The 17,040-nt window shown below is 41.2% G+C and overlaps 2 protein-coding genes across 7 annotated transcripts in view; one reads left to right on the top strand and one right to left on the bottom strand.

Annotated features, from left to right (window-relative positions):
* The window catches only part of MAN2B2 (mannosidase alpha class 2B member 2), a 30,243-nt gene extending 21,157 nt beyond the window's left edge, over positions 1 to 9,086 (bottom strand). For both annotated transcript variants that reach the window (XM_018089099.2, XM_018089093.2), the window contains exons 1-3: positions 8,927 to 9,086; positions 5,250 to 5,396; positions 1,598 to 1,703 (exon numbers count right to left, since the gene is read on the bottom strand). In XM_018089099.2, coding sequence (XP_017944588.1) covers positions 1,598 to 1,703; positions 5,250 to 5,396; positions 8,927 to 9,064 — 391 coding nt within the window. In that variant the 5' untranslated portion in view covers positions 9,065 to 9,086. The remainder of the gene's footprint in view (positions 1 to 1,597; positions 1,704 to 5,249; positions 5,397 to 8,926) is intronic.
* A 3,375-nt stretch (positions 9,087 to 12,461) lies between these two features.
* Positions 12,462 to 17,040, top strand: part of PPP2R2C (protein phosphatase 2 regulatory subunit Bgamma) — a 192,239-nt gene continuing 187,660 nt past the window's right edge. For 3 of the 5 annotated variants that reach the window (XM_029961866.1, XM_018089137.3, XM_018089167.3), the window contains exon 1: positions 12,808 to 12,888. Coding sequence is in view for 2 of the 5 variants with exons in the window: in XM_029961852.1 (XP_029817712.1) it covers positions 12,597 to 12,612; positions 12,808 to 12,888 (97 nt within the window). In the remaining 3 variants the exon portion in view is untranslated. Of the gene's footprint in view, positions 12,613 to 12,807; positions 12,889 to 17,040 lie in introns of those variants that run through there. The other 2 variants (XM_029961852.1, XM_018089109.3) reach the window with 1 other exon arrangement.

Below are 17,040 nucleotides of genomic sequence, written 5' to 3' on the forward strand. Positions count from 1 at the left end.
AACAAACCAACCAGCCAAGCAAACACACAAAAAATCCCCCCTGCAGATCCTAATTTCATAGTTACAGAATTATGCTCAGAACTATTTGAAAACACAATCATATCTTTCCCCATTTTGGACTAACTCCTGTTCAAACTTTAATATCACATTTGAACAAGTGAGGTTGCAAGGCCTCTTTTCACTTCATCTTTCCAATGGTTAATGTCTTCTGTAGGGAAAATATTCACAATGTGTTTATTTTAACTCTCATAATGGAAGCGCATCTGAAGCAGAGTTTGCCAGGCTCTTCCAAAACACAGCTGGTTGGACAGACAGAAGAAGACATGAAATGCAGACCCTAAATATCTGCACTGGCTCTGTCTTCTCAACTTGAACTCCACACAATGCAAGGATACTTTTTTTTCATGTGTGCTCAAATTGAGCAGAGTGCTTTCAGGGGAAAAAAAAATGAGAATTTTAAAATATATTAATACTTCTGTTCCAAGTTCTTCTAAGTTACCAAACTCAAATTTTCTTTTTTTTTTTTAATATGTTTATACACAGAATGAAATATTAAATTAGAAATAACGTCTTTTTCAGCTAACTCCAATGAAAGAAAGCTGTGTTTGCAGTAGTTCATCTCCTCCTTTCCTCTTGGCCAGAGTGTGATGTGGTGTCTCACTGAGATGCAGAAGCAGCTGCTAATCTCGTGTTCTTGATAAAGCAAGGAACAAGGCCAGTGGTGCTGTGCAGATTCAGAAAATAACAGAAGTGTTTCCTGGCCCTTTACTCTTCCATGTAGAAAGCTGCACAGAGTGTAGCCCTGAAATGGGCAGGGTTTATATCAGCCATGGCAGCTGGTGCTAATACATCCCCTCCCTGCTACTCCCTCACGGCACGTTACAGACATCTATAGCACAGTGGTGGCATGATTTATCTTGTTCATTTTTTCATTAACCAGATAAACCTGTGTGCTAAAAGACTTCCTAAACCATCAGATGGCCAGGTATAACACACAAATGACTGGATGCAGAAGCTGGGAGATTAAAATGGGAAATAGTGCATCTCTTGGAAATATGCACCTTCTAACAGAAGCTGATGACCATGATCACAAATGGGGGTTTCTTCATCAAGCAAGTCCTTCAACTAATTTCAGATGACTTCAATGACATTCCATGGCTCCCATTATGCAGAAAACTTTGCCTGAACAATACAACCTGCTCACACTCTGAATTGCTACCAAATATTTTCATGCAGAGTGTTTCATACCCTCAATTTCACCATAACTATCTTCCCAGGAGCTTAAGCTCTCAAACACACACACACACACACACACACACACACACACACACAAAATGCCTCTGCTCCAAACGAGTTTATAACTGACAAAACAGCTTTTGGTAACCCTTCTGCTTGCTGCAGAACTGTCATGGTTTTTATTTTTTTTTAAAGCCAAGATTTTTATACAAATAACCCACCAGCAAGTAAAAAATATGAGATCTTTCATCAGTTCTTAAAGAGTAAGAAAATAATAGCAATTTTTGAGGTGGAAAAAATGAAAAACAAAACCTCCAAGGTCATAACAACGAAAAATAAAAGTTAAATGCAAATATGATACCCGTCAACTGTAAAATTTGATCATCAATTAGTGTCACAGCTTCATCATGCATCACTTGTCCTCCAATGACAAATTCCAGTCGTCCCTCCCGAAGCAACTGATGGACCTATAATATTGAAATTAAGACACAGAACATAAACATCATTTCAGTCTTATCCAGAAAGGCTGCAAATTCATTTCAGATCACAGCACATTACCCAGACACAACACTTGTCAAGACTGCATCCAGGACCAAAAGTGGGATAAAAGGCTGTCTGTACTGAGTGCTATCAAAAGGAGAACAAGGAGGAGGAAAAAAGCATATTAATGCGTTGCACAGTGCACTGATTTACCCAGCTTGCACTGAAACTAGGTAGCAGATACAAAGGATGCACTGCCAACTACACACTGACCTTTTCATGTTTCTCAGTAGGGCTCTCACTGTGCCTTTTTATACTGTCTAAACACCAGACTCGTCCCCATACACCGCACTGGCAGCAGCCTACAGTCTTGTCTGCTGTGTCCTTCTTAGCTTAGGGAAGGTATTGGGTGGCTGGATGAGGGAACAACATGCAACCCCCTGCAAGCAGCAACAGAATCCCAGGCATGCAACAATATTCAGGCTTCCAAGGTTTCCTTCAGTTGGAGACTGAGATCTGTGGGATCCAGGAGAGAGACAGTGTGTCATCACATACATAGCTCTTCTAATCTGTGTGCATCTATCTTGCCTTTGGAGCACAGACAAGTTGCTCAACTTGTGACAGACAGAATGCTTTATGAAGAAATAGGAATTCCACGGGTTTGCCTGCCTGATAAACCCATTGCTGACCTGCGTTTCTGGTCTCTTTTTCCAAGTTTAAAAACCGTCAACTTTGGGTGGTTTTTCTTCGTGGGTTGTTTTGGGGGTTTATTCTTTTTGTTTGTTTGTTTGGTTGGGTTTCATTTTGTTTGGTTTTGTTTGGGGGTTGTTTGTTCTTAAATTTCAACTACTAGAAACAACAGGTATGCTGACAAGTATAACTTTCAGCAAATGCTGGATGAAGTAGGGGGTGGTGTTTGGAGGGAGGAAGGAGTAGTCTCTGTCCCTTTCTAAAAGTCTTACGGAGTCTTCTGTTTTTATTATAGTTACTTCACTACAAATTGAGAGATATCCCAGACTTCCAAAAATTAAGTTTATATAAATATGGATTTTAATCCCCACCTTTTTTTTTTAAATCTGTCATAGGATGCCAGTTCCAGAGCTATTATGTTTATTTCCCCAGGAACATTCAGTGTCTGCTAAGATAGGATGCCAGATTGTCAATTTTGATTATAATCATTTCTCTCCTTCACAATGTTGTGAAAACGCTTCAGGGCTCAGCATTCCTAAATTAGTTCCAGCTGACTGTGGTGACTGATTAGCATGCTGGGAGACCAGATAACTGATATCTGGTGTCAGCACAGAACTGGCCCTGACCTACATGAAAAGAATCTGTGATTATTATTCCCCATTTGGATGGATGTCCAAAATATACCTCTGATCCAAATTTTGGGCCACAGAAACATTTCTTTAATGTAAACTTTGTGGAACCACTGAGAGGGTGAAAACACAAGAAAAATACTTCAAGGAATTGAATAATATCTAACACTCCATCAAAGAAAAAAAGGAGGTGGGGTAAGAAAACAGTATCTGTAAGGACAAGCACTGTTTCTGACCAGAACAGGGCAAAAGGAAGGAGGAATGGAAAAAACAGATACAGTGGTACTATAAGCAGCAGGTTAGAACATATCTGTGACCCTTGGGACAATATTACAGTCCTTACATCAATTCATGTCTACAAACCACACAGAAGTGGCTACACATCTTTTTTTTTCCCTAGTTAAAGAAGCCAGACATCAAACAAGGGTAAGGAGGTAAGAATAGTTTATACAAGAAAATACTGTGGAAATAACATGTACTGAGAACTACAACATCCATATCTGGCTGAATACTGCTGCAGTACATTTCACTCCTACATATTCTCTTGTCTGAATTGCAAAACCAGCTTCTGTACCCAAGCTGTACCTTTTCTTAGTTTTTAATGCTATTGTTCCAATCCAAAGCAGAAACTTCAAAAGAAACTAGAATTAAATCCTGTATTCCAAGGAAACCACTAAGTTAAAAAAAAAAAAAAAGAGGGAAAATTAAAACCAGAGTGCTGGTACTATAAAAAATCATTACTGCTAGAGTTCAAGTGGAAAAAGCAGGACAGTAACCAGTGACCTAATTTCAGGGACCAATATTTGCAACTTGCTAATGTTAAAAACATGTCATTTATGTGCAAGCATCACAGCTCTAATTTAAATTAGAGATTCAATGTTAGACACACAGGTTCTAGAGGAATTTGTTTTTAACCATTTTATTTTTCAGAGAAGCAACCATAAAATAACTCGAGAACTGACTATAAAATGCGTAAAAGCAACAATTATAAATAATTAGGCTAAGAAATTAAGGGCTGAATCATAAGTACTAGTTTTGCACTACTGAGGTCAAATGTGACACTAATGTATTCCTGTGGATTCCACATAATAGCAAGAATAGACATTAGAAACATGGGCTCTGACTTTTTATTTTAGTTATAGCAGCATGACATATTCCCTGTAGAAAGCACTTCCTATGCTATTTTCTTCCCCACCCCAGACTTACAGTATAGTTTACCAATTTAAAAAAAAAAAAAAGAAAATCGTTCTGCAACAGGTAAGTATGGGTCAAGTGCCCACACAAAACCAGCAAACTGCCTAAACCCAGCAAAATCTCTCATGCAAAGATCAGCTGCATGCAGGCTGTAAGCTGTTACTGAAATACTGAATATTACAGAAGATTCAGAATTTAGTGAAGGACTATGTAAAAAACCCTCCAAAACCAGACAAGAGGTGATTTTTTCACACAATGCTTTAAACATCTAGAACTTCAAACGAACCAAAATGTGAAGTACTACAAGTAACATGCTACTGTTGGCTGGACCCTGGTAACAAAACACACCATGGAGTTCTGAGGAAGTTCCTATGGGAAGCTGCACCTGTATGCCCTTCAGTTTTACGATCCAAAACAAACATCTGCATCGCAATGCAAGACATAACCAGCTTGTAGGTTACCAGCCCAGTCTTTGATTTCAGTATGTTTGTTCCAGGCCAGAAGAAAGAAAAAGCGACAAATAAAACCTCATGACGTCTTCACTAGAAAAAAAACACAGTGCCATTGAATCCACAGTCACCTCTTTGCTGCAGTATCCTTGTTTACAAATGGCAGGTTTTTGAGCAGTACTTAACTGAAAAGAAAAAACAGTTCCTTCTTGTCAGCAGTGTTAGGCTTCAGATGTTTTAACAGATATTGATGCAGCCTCTTTCAGAATCACCCACATCTTATACTAGCATGCCCCCAGATAAGTAAGTTGCCAATGAAACAAGAACTGTAAAGTCTAAAAAGTCTTCAGTGCAAAGGTTACTACCTCCTACTGCTCTAATCTATAGCTGGGGCTTAACCTCTTGCAACTGCCTTTAGAATTAAGGTCCTTTCATACGAAGTACCAGATTCAGAGACAGCTTGCACAAGACCTGGGCAAAAAGCAAATGTTGAAGTACTTTGCTCCTATTTGTCCCCTGAAAAGAGTGTGGATTCCTTGTTAGCAGGAAGCATGGCTCTAGTGCAGTTTACCTGCTGCTTCTGTGTATCTGTGGCTACCAAGTCCCACCAGAGTCGAAAGAATTCCTGCTCCACTGCAATAAACTTGCGCTCTTTTCCTTTCATTAGCTCTTCTACAACAGTTGTATAGACATTTGCTGCATAAGCATGCATACTTTCCTGAAAAAAAAAGAAGAAAAAGAAGTAAATAAGCCCTGTTTTGCCTATAATAAAAGGGCTGTTTTAAACACTCATTGGGCTTGAAAACAGAGAGATTGAAAACTTCACATTTACCGCACACTTCCTTTGTACCCTCAGAAAGACTGAGTTCTGACTATGTTCAGCCCTTTGGCCCTTCTGTTCCAGAATACATCCCCATGACTGGGGACCTGACTAGATCATGGTGTCGCTTCTCCCAAGATCACTGGACACTAATACAGGCTTTCTTTTTGACATACTGGGAACAGGTTACCCAGTTCCTCATTACTCACCTTAAATCAATGTCATGAATGGTAAGACTTTGCACCAACAGAGTTTAAAACCCCTCATGCACACTTTATTCTCCCATTCCTGCTCTTCTTTTGACGGCCTGAATTACCAGAATTGCTTCTTCAGAGCGAGTATGACTCTGTGCTGTGGGTGTGCGTTGCCAGTACAATACAGTGATACATACACTGTAAATTACACTATTATGAAAAATAACTGTAATGTGCTTGATGTTTAAGGATAGAGTAAAATCAAGCTGGTAAAGGAATCTTAGAATGAGTTTGACTGTTGACGCAGAAACACCTAGTGTGAGATTTTGTGCATCTACCCCATCTATGTCTCTCCTAAAGACACCTCTATTCCAGAACAAGGCCTGCGGACTTTTATTGGAATGCAAATATGACAGCTGTATCCATCAAATAACCATCACACTGCTATATTCTATGATATGGTATCAAATTAACAACATCACATTAATTTTTGAGATATTTTATGTACACTTACCTTGGCCAGAACAACTTCTGCTGACCAGATACAGTCTTATGCCTTTTACTTAATTTCAAAGTGATACAGAATGTCTAAAGACAACAGCCGAGATCCCAGGATTTCCTGAAATGTCTGTCTTTTCTTGTAATAAAGTAATCTGCAGGTTATAGCACACTTATTTTACACTAACCATAACACTTTTCTACTTAAACTGCTGGTACTTAAGAACACACAGCACAATACTTACATCTTAAAGTGACAGACACACAGACCTCTGACCCCTCTAAAAACTAATGGCCATGATATGTAAAACATGAATCCATAGTTTATATTTAGGCAAATTTCCTACACGAAAATCACCCTTTGAAATAAGAAGGAGATAAGCTAATCCAAATCAGAAATGAACTTTTCCTAATCCCTTGCTTTCCACAACAGAAATTTAGCCACCTTTGTAAAAACACTCATGTCACTAGAAAAAGGAAAACATTTGAGTGTAGGAGGAATGGCTTAAAATATTGCTGTGCTTATCTAAATAATTACTCCCTCAATGATTTCTCCATTGGCTTATAAGGGTTTTTTAAACTCAAGATTATGATTAGATGCTTAATACAATGTGAAATTTTAATTAAGGATTTTAAGTTTTAGCAATATTCAAACACAACACACGCAAGTGATTACTAATGAATTTTCATTTTTCACTGGCAATTGGCTACAAACAATATATCCTAAAATTCAAGCATACGTACAAGGATTACAACATCAGGCTCAATTTTAGTTCTTAATAGTTGAGTGGAATACATGATATTTTAAGGACTGAACAAGGACTTTTCAAATTGAATACAATACTAAAATATTCTGTGTGGTAACCTCCTGAAAATATTTTCTTGAGGTATTTTGGAGATTAAAGCTAGTCAGTCTTTACTATGACTCAAACTACACTGGAACTAAGCAGTAAGATATTACCCAGTCCTACAAAGTTCACAAACTCCAGTTGCCTGGGTGGTAACTGAAAATAATTGTTCTCACAAACCAGGATACTTGCAAGCAACAATAAAATTTTTCTTTCCAATTCATATCCTCTATCAGCTAATGAGATACTCATCAGATACTAGCTGTGACCCAGATTTTACTTATTTAAATACAGATTTTAAACTTATACCAAGAGGCAAAAATTGTTTTGTACTGCATTCTAGACAATGGTGAGGTGTCTTTCACCCATATGGTTAAGACCCATCAATGAGTTGCCACATCTCACGTAAATTATGGTACCACTGTTATTACTTGATTGCAACAGATAGCTTTCTTTGAGAGGAAAATAAAAAGTTTTATTATACATCCAATGCCGGAATTCTCCATCAGTACTATAACTTCCAGCACACAGTGAAGATTCCTGTTCTGATATCATAAATAAAATGCTTATATTTCACATTATAAATGGAAAAATAAAACACTAAAAAAACCAGTATGCTGTCAGTCATGAGTGACAATTAACAACATGCAAACCAAAACCACTAAATAGGCTGGGATCACATTTTTATTACAGAGTTACCTTCAAGTTTCAGTTTACTACAGAAGGATTTGAAATGATCCACAGGTAACCTCGGTGGTTTTTCACTATAGGAATTGCTGATGCTTTAGATTTAACAGGAGAGGAACTGAGCCTTCAAGCAAATGCATCTTGTAAAAAAGAAGTAAAGTAAAAATTATGTGTGTTTCATTTCTTTTGGAGATCTTTGACCACTAACCAATCCAAAATAAAAATTAGTTTTGTATTCTCTGATGCAATTTCTGAGTAGGAGTTTGAAATATTAAAGGAGAAATTCACTAATCTTTCCTAAAAAGGGGAGACAGAATATATGCACAGCAGAGATTCCTGGGTGAGCCATCACCTCTTTTTTATTAGTCAGGCCTCTTGCCATTTCCCTCTAGCGAGTGAAGTATTCCATCTTCCACACATAAATGAAAGAAATTCTACTAATGAAAAAGGATTCAGGATTTAGGATTTTGACTAACAAATATCAAAGGTACCAATGCCCCACCTGGTTTATTTTGCTCTGCATGTCATGTATTTAGCAAAAATTAAGTTTGCTACTACACTTCAGCGGCACCAGGCTCCAACCCACATCATCTATAGAGGACCTGGCATCCTGTTCTCCTTGCTCAAGAAAAGACAAAGTTTTCCCGGGGTTTTGCCTTAATAACAAGATCATAGAATCACAAAATCAGTTAGGTTGGAAAAGACCTCTGAGATCATTGAATCCAACCTTTGACCCAACGCCACCTCGTCTACTACACCATGGCATTAAGTGCCACATTCAGGCTCTTCTTAAACACCTCCAGGGATGATGACTCTACCACCTAAGCACCGTGAAAACCTGCCAAATAATCAAAGTACCATGAAACAGACTGACGATTTCCCTTAAAAAAAAAAAATCCATCAGGATTCTGCAGAACGCGGGCACAGACAAACCCAGAATTCAAGGGCATGGCTCCTAGAACAACCTCCAAAGGAGGATCTCGAAACACCAGGGCACGGAGCACGCTCCAGGCCACACTCGGGGCGGGAGCTGCACATTACAGGGATTTAGGCGTTTCTCCGCAGAGTGTTTTCCAGGAACAGGCAGAGCCCGCGGCCCGCGTTACACGGTCCGGGCAGCTCTGCTTGCCCGAGGACGCCCAGGGAGGCTCAGCCCCAGCCGCTGCAAACCCACCCCACCGCCTTCTCAACCCGGGCCGACCTGCACCGTGTAAATCCAGCCGACGTCCATGTGGCTGTGGGCGACCACGAAGGCCCGCAGGTCGCCCCGGCCGCCGGCCCGCGGGAGGAGGGCGAGGATGAGGAGCGGGAGCAGGAGCGGGATGCGCTCGGGAGCCATGGCGGCCGCGGCGCCCCCGCCGCACTTCCGCGTCCCGCGGCACCGCCTCCCCGCCTGGAAATAAATAAATAAATAAATAAATAAAGTAGGCGGCGGGAGTTTCCTGTCAAACGAGAGGATTTTGGGGCCCGAGGGGGGGGTCTCCGCTGCGGGCGTGTGACATCCCCACAGCAGGGGTGGAGGGCCGGTGAAACCGCAGCCCCCGGGTGGCTCTCGCTGAAAATTCCGGAGCTGGTTTTCTTGGAACACTGGACTGCTCAGGGAGAGGCCAAGTTCTGCATTTTGAACATCTATAAATCCATATATATTTTTTTTTAAAATCTAGGAAATTCCTTTGAATTGAGTGCAAATTCTTTATTTCAAGTTCATTACGGTTTACTGTCTGCTTCTTTGAAGTTTTGAAGTTGTAGCAAAATTAAATTCTATGTCGTTGACCTTCTGATCCCATTTAAATTGGTATTATCATGTGTTTCATTGGTGCTAGCAACAAGTAGACCCTTCTCTCTGCATAAAGTCCTAGTGAAAAGGAAAAAGAAATCGAACACAAAATTAAAAAATGCTATAGTATAATGTAGTCCAGTTTCCTCAGAAGTTTTCTCTGCAGCTGCACCTGTTTCTGCCCAATAAATCACTGTGATATTGAAAGCCAAAATAGATTACACTATTTTTTAAACTTTGATTCTTTAAAACACACTATAGTATAAATCAACTACCTTGCTTAAGTTCTGATTTGAGTAAATTATATGCTTTTAACAACCTTACAATCCTGAAATGACACAAAATATCATACCAAACTCTTAGCTCATTTCCAATAGTGCAAAAGTAAAGGACGTCAGATGAAGGGTGGTAACTGCTCCCGCATTCAGTTTGTCTGTGGATTTAGCATTACTAGATTCCAATCCTAGAAAAATCAGTCATCTCTCTGTGACTGAAGGAAACAATCACAAATAGCTTGTGTCCACCTACAGACTTATAAAAGTAAAAGATTAATTCCTACTGGACTAGATGGCACTTGGGTGCAAATTAGCCCCTCTCAATATTCAAGATACCTGTAGAAACTGATCACACACTGTAAACTCATTTTGTATCAATCCCCTCATTTTACAAAGAAAAAACCACATGTGCTGCATGACATGCCAATTTCAGTGATTTTTTGAACATATAAAGTTGGTAAATTATTGAAGTCTGGAATGAAAAGTGCCATGTAAGTTGGTCATATTAAGCTGAACAGCATAAAATTGCCACATTTCATAAAAATTTAATATGAATGGATTCTCCCAGAAAAGGGCCCTTGATTGCTAATTAATATAAGAATCTAGAGTTTTCTGCAAGAAGAAGAGGCTAACAGTGGAATACTAAGATTAATTTTATTTGTGATAATACTTTGTCATGAAAAGTAATAAAGGTCTACAGGTAATTTTAGGGGCAGTTAGTATCACTGTAAGCAGCTGGATGAAGCTTTACTTTCATACAGCTCCATGACACTTTATTTTCCCTCAAATCACTGGCTTAAACTGTTTCAGTTCCAAGAATGCTAGTGCACATCCAGCAAACATATGGCTCGGGGATATATATACACACACTGTCTAAATCAACTGATGTTCTTTTTCCTCAGAAGGCTTTATGGTCTTTGTAATTTAGGTGAAGTTCCCAGTGTTGGTGTTTTGCTTTGCTTCCAGAATAGCTGAAAATATTTTCAGAATGTTACTCCCATTTAAAACCTGCTTAAAGCCTATTTCCTTCAGAAACTGTAATTGTCCTACTTACTCTTTCACAAAGGCCACAGTGTGACTCTGTCTTGGATGCAGTGGAGAAGAACATAAATATTTGAACAGAATACTTTTCTGAGGAAACATTAACCAAAGTGCCCACAGTTTACACACCTAAAGGTATCAGGAGGGTCTCCATTTGCTGCAAAAAGGGATGAATGTAGCAAATGTCACTGCACGGAGCACTTAGGCTTACTTGATAACAGGTTTGCTTTCTTACTAACCTCTCAGGGATGCTGTAAAGGGTTTGTGGATCTACATGGGTGATGGGCCAGATGAAAATGTAGGTATGTAAAGTAGAATTTATGCCGAAAGTAATTCTTCCTTGCCATTTCCATACCATTTCACAAACAGCGAAAAGTAGATGGACGAGCCAGTGTAACTATGCCATGACAGCTGCCTACATTGATACTTTATCCTCTTGTTGGCTCCTAATCTCATAGTCTGGCTTGATAATAGTCATCTTGTATTCTTTCTTAAGGTTTTCTCATTTGCCCATACAAAGTGTGTTTGCTCTCTTTGTAATGAGCCGTGCTATGTGGGCTTCTGACACTGTGACCTTGAAAAGACAGACGATGTTGGCAGGATGCTGCCAACTACAAGCTAAGCAGTCACAATGTTTTAAGTATCAAGAAAGTCACTTGCTTAACAGAACAACTAACGCACCTTTACATTTCCCTCCTGTCATGTTTTTGGGGTGGACATGTGTAAGAATAAAGCTGTTTATTAACATGACTTAGCTCTAGCTGACTATTTCAGTGTTTTAAAATTTGCCATTCCCCTAACCATTTCCCAGTGGAGGCAAAGGTCACTGCACAGAGCACTTGGGCTTACTTGGTAACAGGTTTGCTTTCTTACCAACCTCTCAGGAAGGCTGTAAAGACAGTTTGCAGAATCACAGGGCCTCGCGGGCCAGATGAAAACCACTCTCCTGCCTTGCAGTGATTTCGGTGTATATAAACCCCAACAATTTACACAGTATTTGTAGCCTTTATCCGTAAGATAGCCGACACGGACTAGGGCTGGTAAGCGGAATGTCGTGGGACACTCAACTCAACCCCCAGTGCTTTGCGTGGCGAGGTGGGAGCAGCAGCAGGGCCGCTGGCACGGGTGCCACTGGCGAGGCCCTGGTGCGTGCTCTTCCCCAGGGATGTGTGTCCAGGCTTCGGGCGCACCGGGACGCGCACAAGCGCGCCAGGCTGCCCGCAGCGCGGGCACGTGCGGCACCCGGGGGGAGCTCCCAACCGGCAGCCGGACGACGGCACGAGGAAGTGTCCCGCGACAGGACGGGCACGAGGAGTCGTCCCGGACAGACGGCACGGAAGGGAGTCGGTCCCGGGGACGGACGGCACGGAGGAGTTGTCCCGGGACAGACGGCACGGAGAAATCTCCCGTTACGGAGGGCGGGAGGGTTCTCCTTGGACGGGAGGGTTAGGGAGGATTTCTCCTGGCCGGGGCAGGCCCAGGCTGGGGCGTCGCAATCCCACCCGGGGCGGGCCGCGGGCCGCTGACCACCCTGTATCGGAGCCGCGGCGGTGCCGGGCGCGGCGGGTCCTGGCGGGCTGCGCCGCCTCCGCCCGGGAGCTCCGGCGGGCCTTCCCTCCCTTCCCGTTCCCCTCCCCCGGCTCCCTGAGCGCCCCGAGCAGCGGCGGCTGCCTGCGCCCGCTCCGCTGGGAGAAGGAGGAAGCGCCCCGAGCCACGGGCGTTGGGAGCAGAGCAAATAACAGTTCAGAGCAGTGGGCGCCTTCCGGAGGGCAACACCCATGTCCCACAAGCAGGGTATCTGGAAACGCGCTCGCTCCCCCGGCACTCTCTGTCCCCTTTCATCCTTCTGTTCCCTCCTCAGCTCCCTCCATCTCTCCTCCCCACTCTGCCTCTCTCTCCCGTCGCCCACTTTCCCTTCTCCCTCCCTCAAGCCCAGTCCCCCCGCCGGCTCTGGGTGCCCCGACTGACTGTGCCTTTCCTCCTGCCCAGCCGGCGGCCCCGCAGGCGAGAGCGCGGCTGACTGGTGCCTCTACCAGCTCAATGGAGCAGCCGAGTTCGAGGTGTCTGACGGTAAGTACGGAGGTGCCGAGGGGGGCGCGGCCCCTCGCCCGCTGTGCCGGCCGGCAGCGTGTGGAGACACGGGAATCCCTGGTGGGAGAGAGACACTGGCAGCACGTGGCAGCCCCAGGGCTGTGGGGCGCCGGAGGGGGCGAATGTGCCCGGGACAGGAGGGGAGGTGGGCTGGCACGGGATGCCCGCCGGTGGTTGGCGTGTTCCGGGCCTTGTGAAAGTGTCTTGGCTGGTGTTTGTGGTTGGGTTTTTTTTTTGTTTTGTTTTGTATTTTTTTGTTGTTGTTGTTTGTTTTGAAAAGTAGTGTTTCGCATCTGGTGGCCTAGGTGGCATCAGCCCTCTTGGCCTTGGCCTGGGTGGGTGCTGGTGCGAGATGGCCTGCTTAGTACCTGCCGTAAAGCTTTTTTGGCCTTTTTTCACCCCCTTAACTTTCAAAACAGAGGAAAGCTGGAAAGTTATATTTTTTAATATTCTGTGGTCAGAGAAAGAACAGTCCTTGGGTGCCAGGGAAGAAAGTTTCCCCACTGTCTTCGAACCATGTATGGTTTTGAACATGCAGAGACTTAGGTGCGAACCTGTGTATTTTCCATGAAGCCAGATGTGTAATGTGCAGTGCCATGAGCCTCTTTCAGTGTCTGTTTTCAGTGAGCTGAGTGGAGCTAATACCACATCTTGATGCTTTTGTTCTGCTGGTGCTATGTATTCCTGAGAAGAGTGTATTTACTGTTTTAAGTGCATCAGAAGTCCAACTAGACTGAAAAACTTTCCAGTACTGAGGAGGGTGGCACACTGTAATAAATTGGGTTCAGGTTCCATGTTAGGGGAAACTTTTCAACACTGGAATACATTAAGTAGGTAGACAGTGAACTCTCACTCATTTCAGATATTTAAGGTTTGTTTCACAAACACAGATTGAAGTGATAAAGCTACAGACCTTGCCTTGGGGTAGGTAGAAAGATTACCTGTTTGCATTCTCCTCCAACTTTATTATCTGTGACTCTTTGGGATGTGAAGTCTTCTGTTATGTCTTGTGCTTTGCTGTTTGGAGAAGTGTACTAATAATAAGCTATAGCTCTATTGAGGCTTTCGACTAAGATTTTCCTCCCAATTATTCCATGGTGGTTTATATTTCAAGGTGTACTTAATAGTGTGTGTAATTACACAAACTTGCATACTAAAGCATTTCTCAAAAGATGTTGTGATTTTGTGCCTACATGACTGTTTTTTTGGTGAAATTGCATACCAAACCAGATGTGATGACGATAGGTGGGGGTGGAAATTACATCCGTGTGAGGGAGTGTAATGAGTGAATGACAGCATTTCTTAGGCATCACAGAATGCTGAAAACAAGCTTTAGGTTGGCATTTACTTTAATTTAAAGATTTGAATGAGTAGAATATGCTTCTTAACCTCATTTGTCTGGGTAAATACCAGTGTTTCAGCACTGCTTTGAGATGATAATGTTTTCTTCTCAACAGGTGCTTTATTCCTTTGATTTATTGGGTCATCTTTTAGCACGGGGCATAATTTTTTAAATTGCTTAGCTAACCCTAACTTCAGTTCTCTTTAATGCTGGCAATTTTTGGATTCCTAATTTTTCTCCATGGCTTAAATATAAATATTACATGTTTTCTCTTTACTCAGCATGGGAATATGTGAAATTCAGAGAAAAGAAGACTGAAGCAATGTAATTTGATCACACAAACTATAGAATCAAAGTAATCTGCAGGTAGTAACCCTGTTTATTTTAATAGGATTATATATAAATATGACATGTATTTTCCTGAGTACATTGTTGTCCATTAAATGCCACTGATATCTAAGAACACATACAGCAGTGTAATCAACACACTTTGCAGAAGTAATAAACAATATTTCAAAGAGAGGTCCATGGTGGCAGTGACTTGACCTCTTTTGCATGCGAGTGTTTTTTCCTGTCCTTATCCCAGTTCTTTTTACTTTTCAAAAAGGCCACAACTTGTAACTGTAGCTGCATTGGTTGGGATCACCTAACTGAAGGACAGAAGGACTAGTTAATCTGTATTAAATATTATTGTGTTGTTTATGTATCTAGATAGATATCTGTGTAGATTAAACCTTTACATACTAATGTTCTAAGTTCAGTGAGTCTTCTGGGCATCCCTTGCTGCTTTTGCTATTGAATGCTTGCAATGACCTTGCAGTACTCTGTCAGTTAGACTTCAAAATTGTGTTCTGCAACGTTTCTGTCTTAGCCTGGGAAAGAAAATTATTCTTTTTCCAAAAATAGATACGTTAGATGAAAAACATTCATTTACATAACAGAACAGTGAAATTACATATTTCAAATGCAAGGAAAAATAGAGCATAGTAAGTAAAATATCACAATCAAAGCCAAGATAATCATGTTTGATTTAGTCTTGCTGCCTTGAAACAAAATCCTATTTCAAATATTGCTACTTCTGTAATTAATGTCTAAGTGTAAAATATATTTTATTCGTGCTAAAGATCTCAAAGCACTTTGCTCACATTAAGTGCAGGCTCACAAAAGCTGTATGAAGAACAGTATTAGAGTATCCATTTACAGGCTAGAAGAATTAAATATAAAAGTTAAGGATGTGATTTTTATAGAAGCTGAATGTCAACTATTAAGCAGATAGTACCCTGGGACTTCTGAAAAGTCAGGTCTTTTGCTGTTTGCCCAAATGATCTAGTGGATTGTTAACAGGACTGCTTATTCCAGACCCTTTGCTTTAAGTTCCAAATCACATTAACTTCTTTCAAACTTCGTGTAAGTTAAAGCATGTTTGAAATATTTTATGAGGTGAACTCTAAGCTGGCATTATGTTATTCTAGATAGCATTACATTCAGTAATGATTATACGGTTAATGAAAAGATCGAGTCAAAAATCATATTAAAGTTACCTCATCAAAGACTTGAGATTGGTTTACAGTGTAAATTTTCTTTTCATCTATTTTGTAACTTTATGCTCTCGAGTGGTTGAAAGCTCTTTTAGCATTAGTGCCTTGTGAATTGTGATGTGAACGTTCCTGTTCACTTAGCTTATGGTGCTCTAATGTTCTCTTTTATTTCTGAGTAATTTGAAGAGAGATTTATTGAGACTATGAAATTGGTAATATACTATTTTGTTGTAAAAATACATTTGAACAATGTAGCATTTTAGGGAACTAGAAGACTTGTGAGCTGATTAATACAAATTTAATCACTGTCAGGTTTACCTCCAGTTGCTTTTTGTTTACTGTAATTTTCAATCAAAGACAGTAAGTCTGGATTTGGTTCAATACTGTCTTTTCTATTATTTCATGAATTCCATGGAAAGCAATGTGCTTGCACAAGCTTACAACTGAAGTAATGTCCTTGTTAGTCATGTGTTCATTAGTAAGGTCTAATTAAGTAGGAAGTCTCCATCTGTAGATGCTTTCATATCCCAGTGCTTTTGTGGCTGAACCAAACAATTGATTTTTCCTTGGTCTTTCATAAAAAGGCATGGTAGCAGCTCTTTTCTTAACACTTTGCAGTTTGCCAACATTTCTTTTGAAGGATCATCACCATGAATGGATGTTGTGTTTCCGTGACGTCTTAGTTGGATGGTGTACTTTACAGTTCTGGGCTTCCAGCTGTCCAATTTGGAGATGTAGTGTACTGAACAGTATCTCTTCTGCAGACCACAATTCTGTGTTTGTTCAAAAGAAACCAAAATTCTTGGAAGGGGCTGATATACCCCTTGTGTCACCCCAGGATACATTTAGGACACTGCCAGCTTGCATACAGCACTGTAAGGTGTGTCACAGGGCTTGCTGTATCACCCTGATGTACCCTCTGATGCTATGTATGTGTATAATACAGTTATTCCAGTCCTGTTTCATACATCCCTGTTTATACATTCAGAAACTCCCTGTATTTCATCCTCCTTTATTTTACAGTTACTTATAGTGGTGTTTGGTTGGTTTACTGTCTCTGACACCTGAGAGCTGCTGCAGCACAGGGAAAGGGCTTCTGTCTGAAAAGTCTTATCATCATGCTTTGCTTCCTTTATAACATTGTCTGTGGCTGTGTAAGACCAGATCCAGTAAATGACTCATTGCAAGAAATTGTGTGTATTTGATTATACTTCTGTTTGTTGCTGCACAATTTGACATTGTTCCAATATG

Source organism: Manacus vitellinus, unplaced genomic scaffold (genome assembly GCF_001715985.3).
Source record: "Manacus vitellinus isolate BGI_N305 unplaced genomic scaffold, ASM171598v3 scaffold_0_pilon, whole genome shotgun sequence".
In the NCBI taxonomy this organism is placed as follows: domain Eukaryota; kingdom Metazoa; phylum Chordata; class Aves; order Passeriformes; family Pipridae; genus Manacus; species Manacus vitellinus.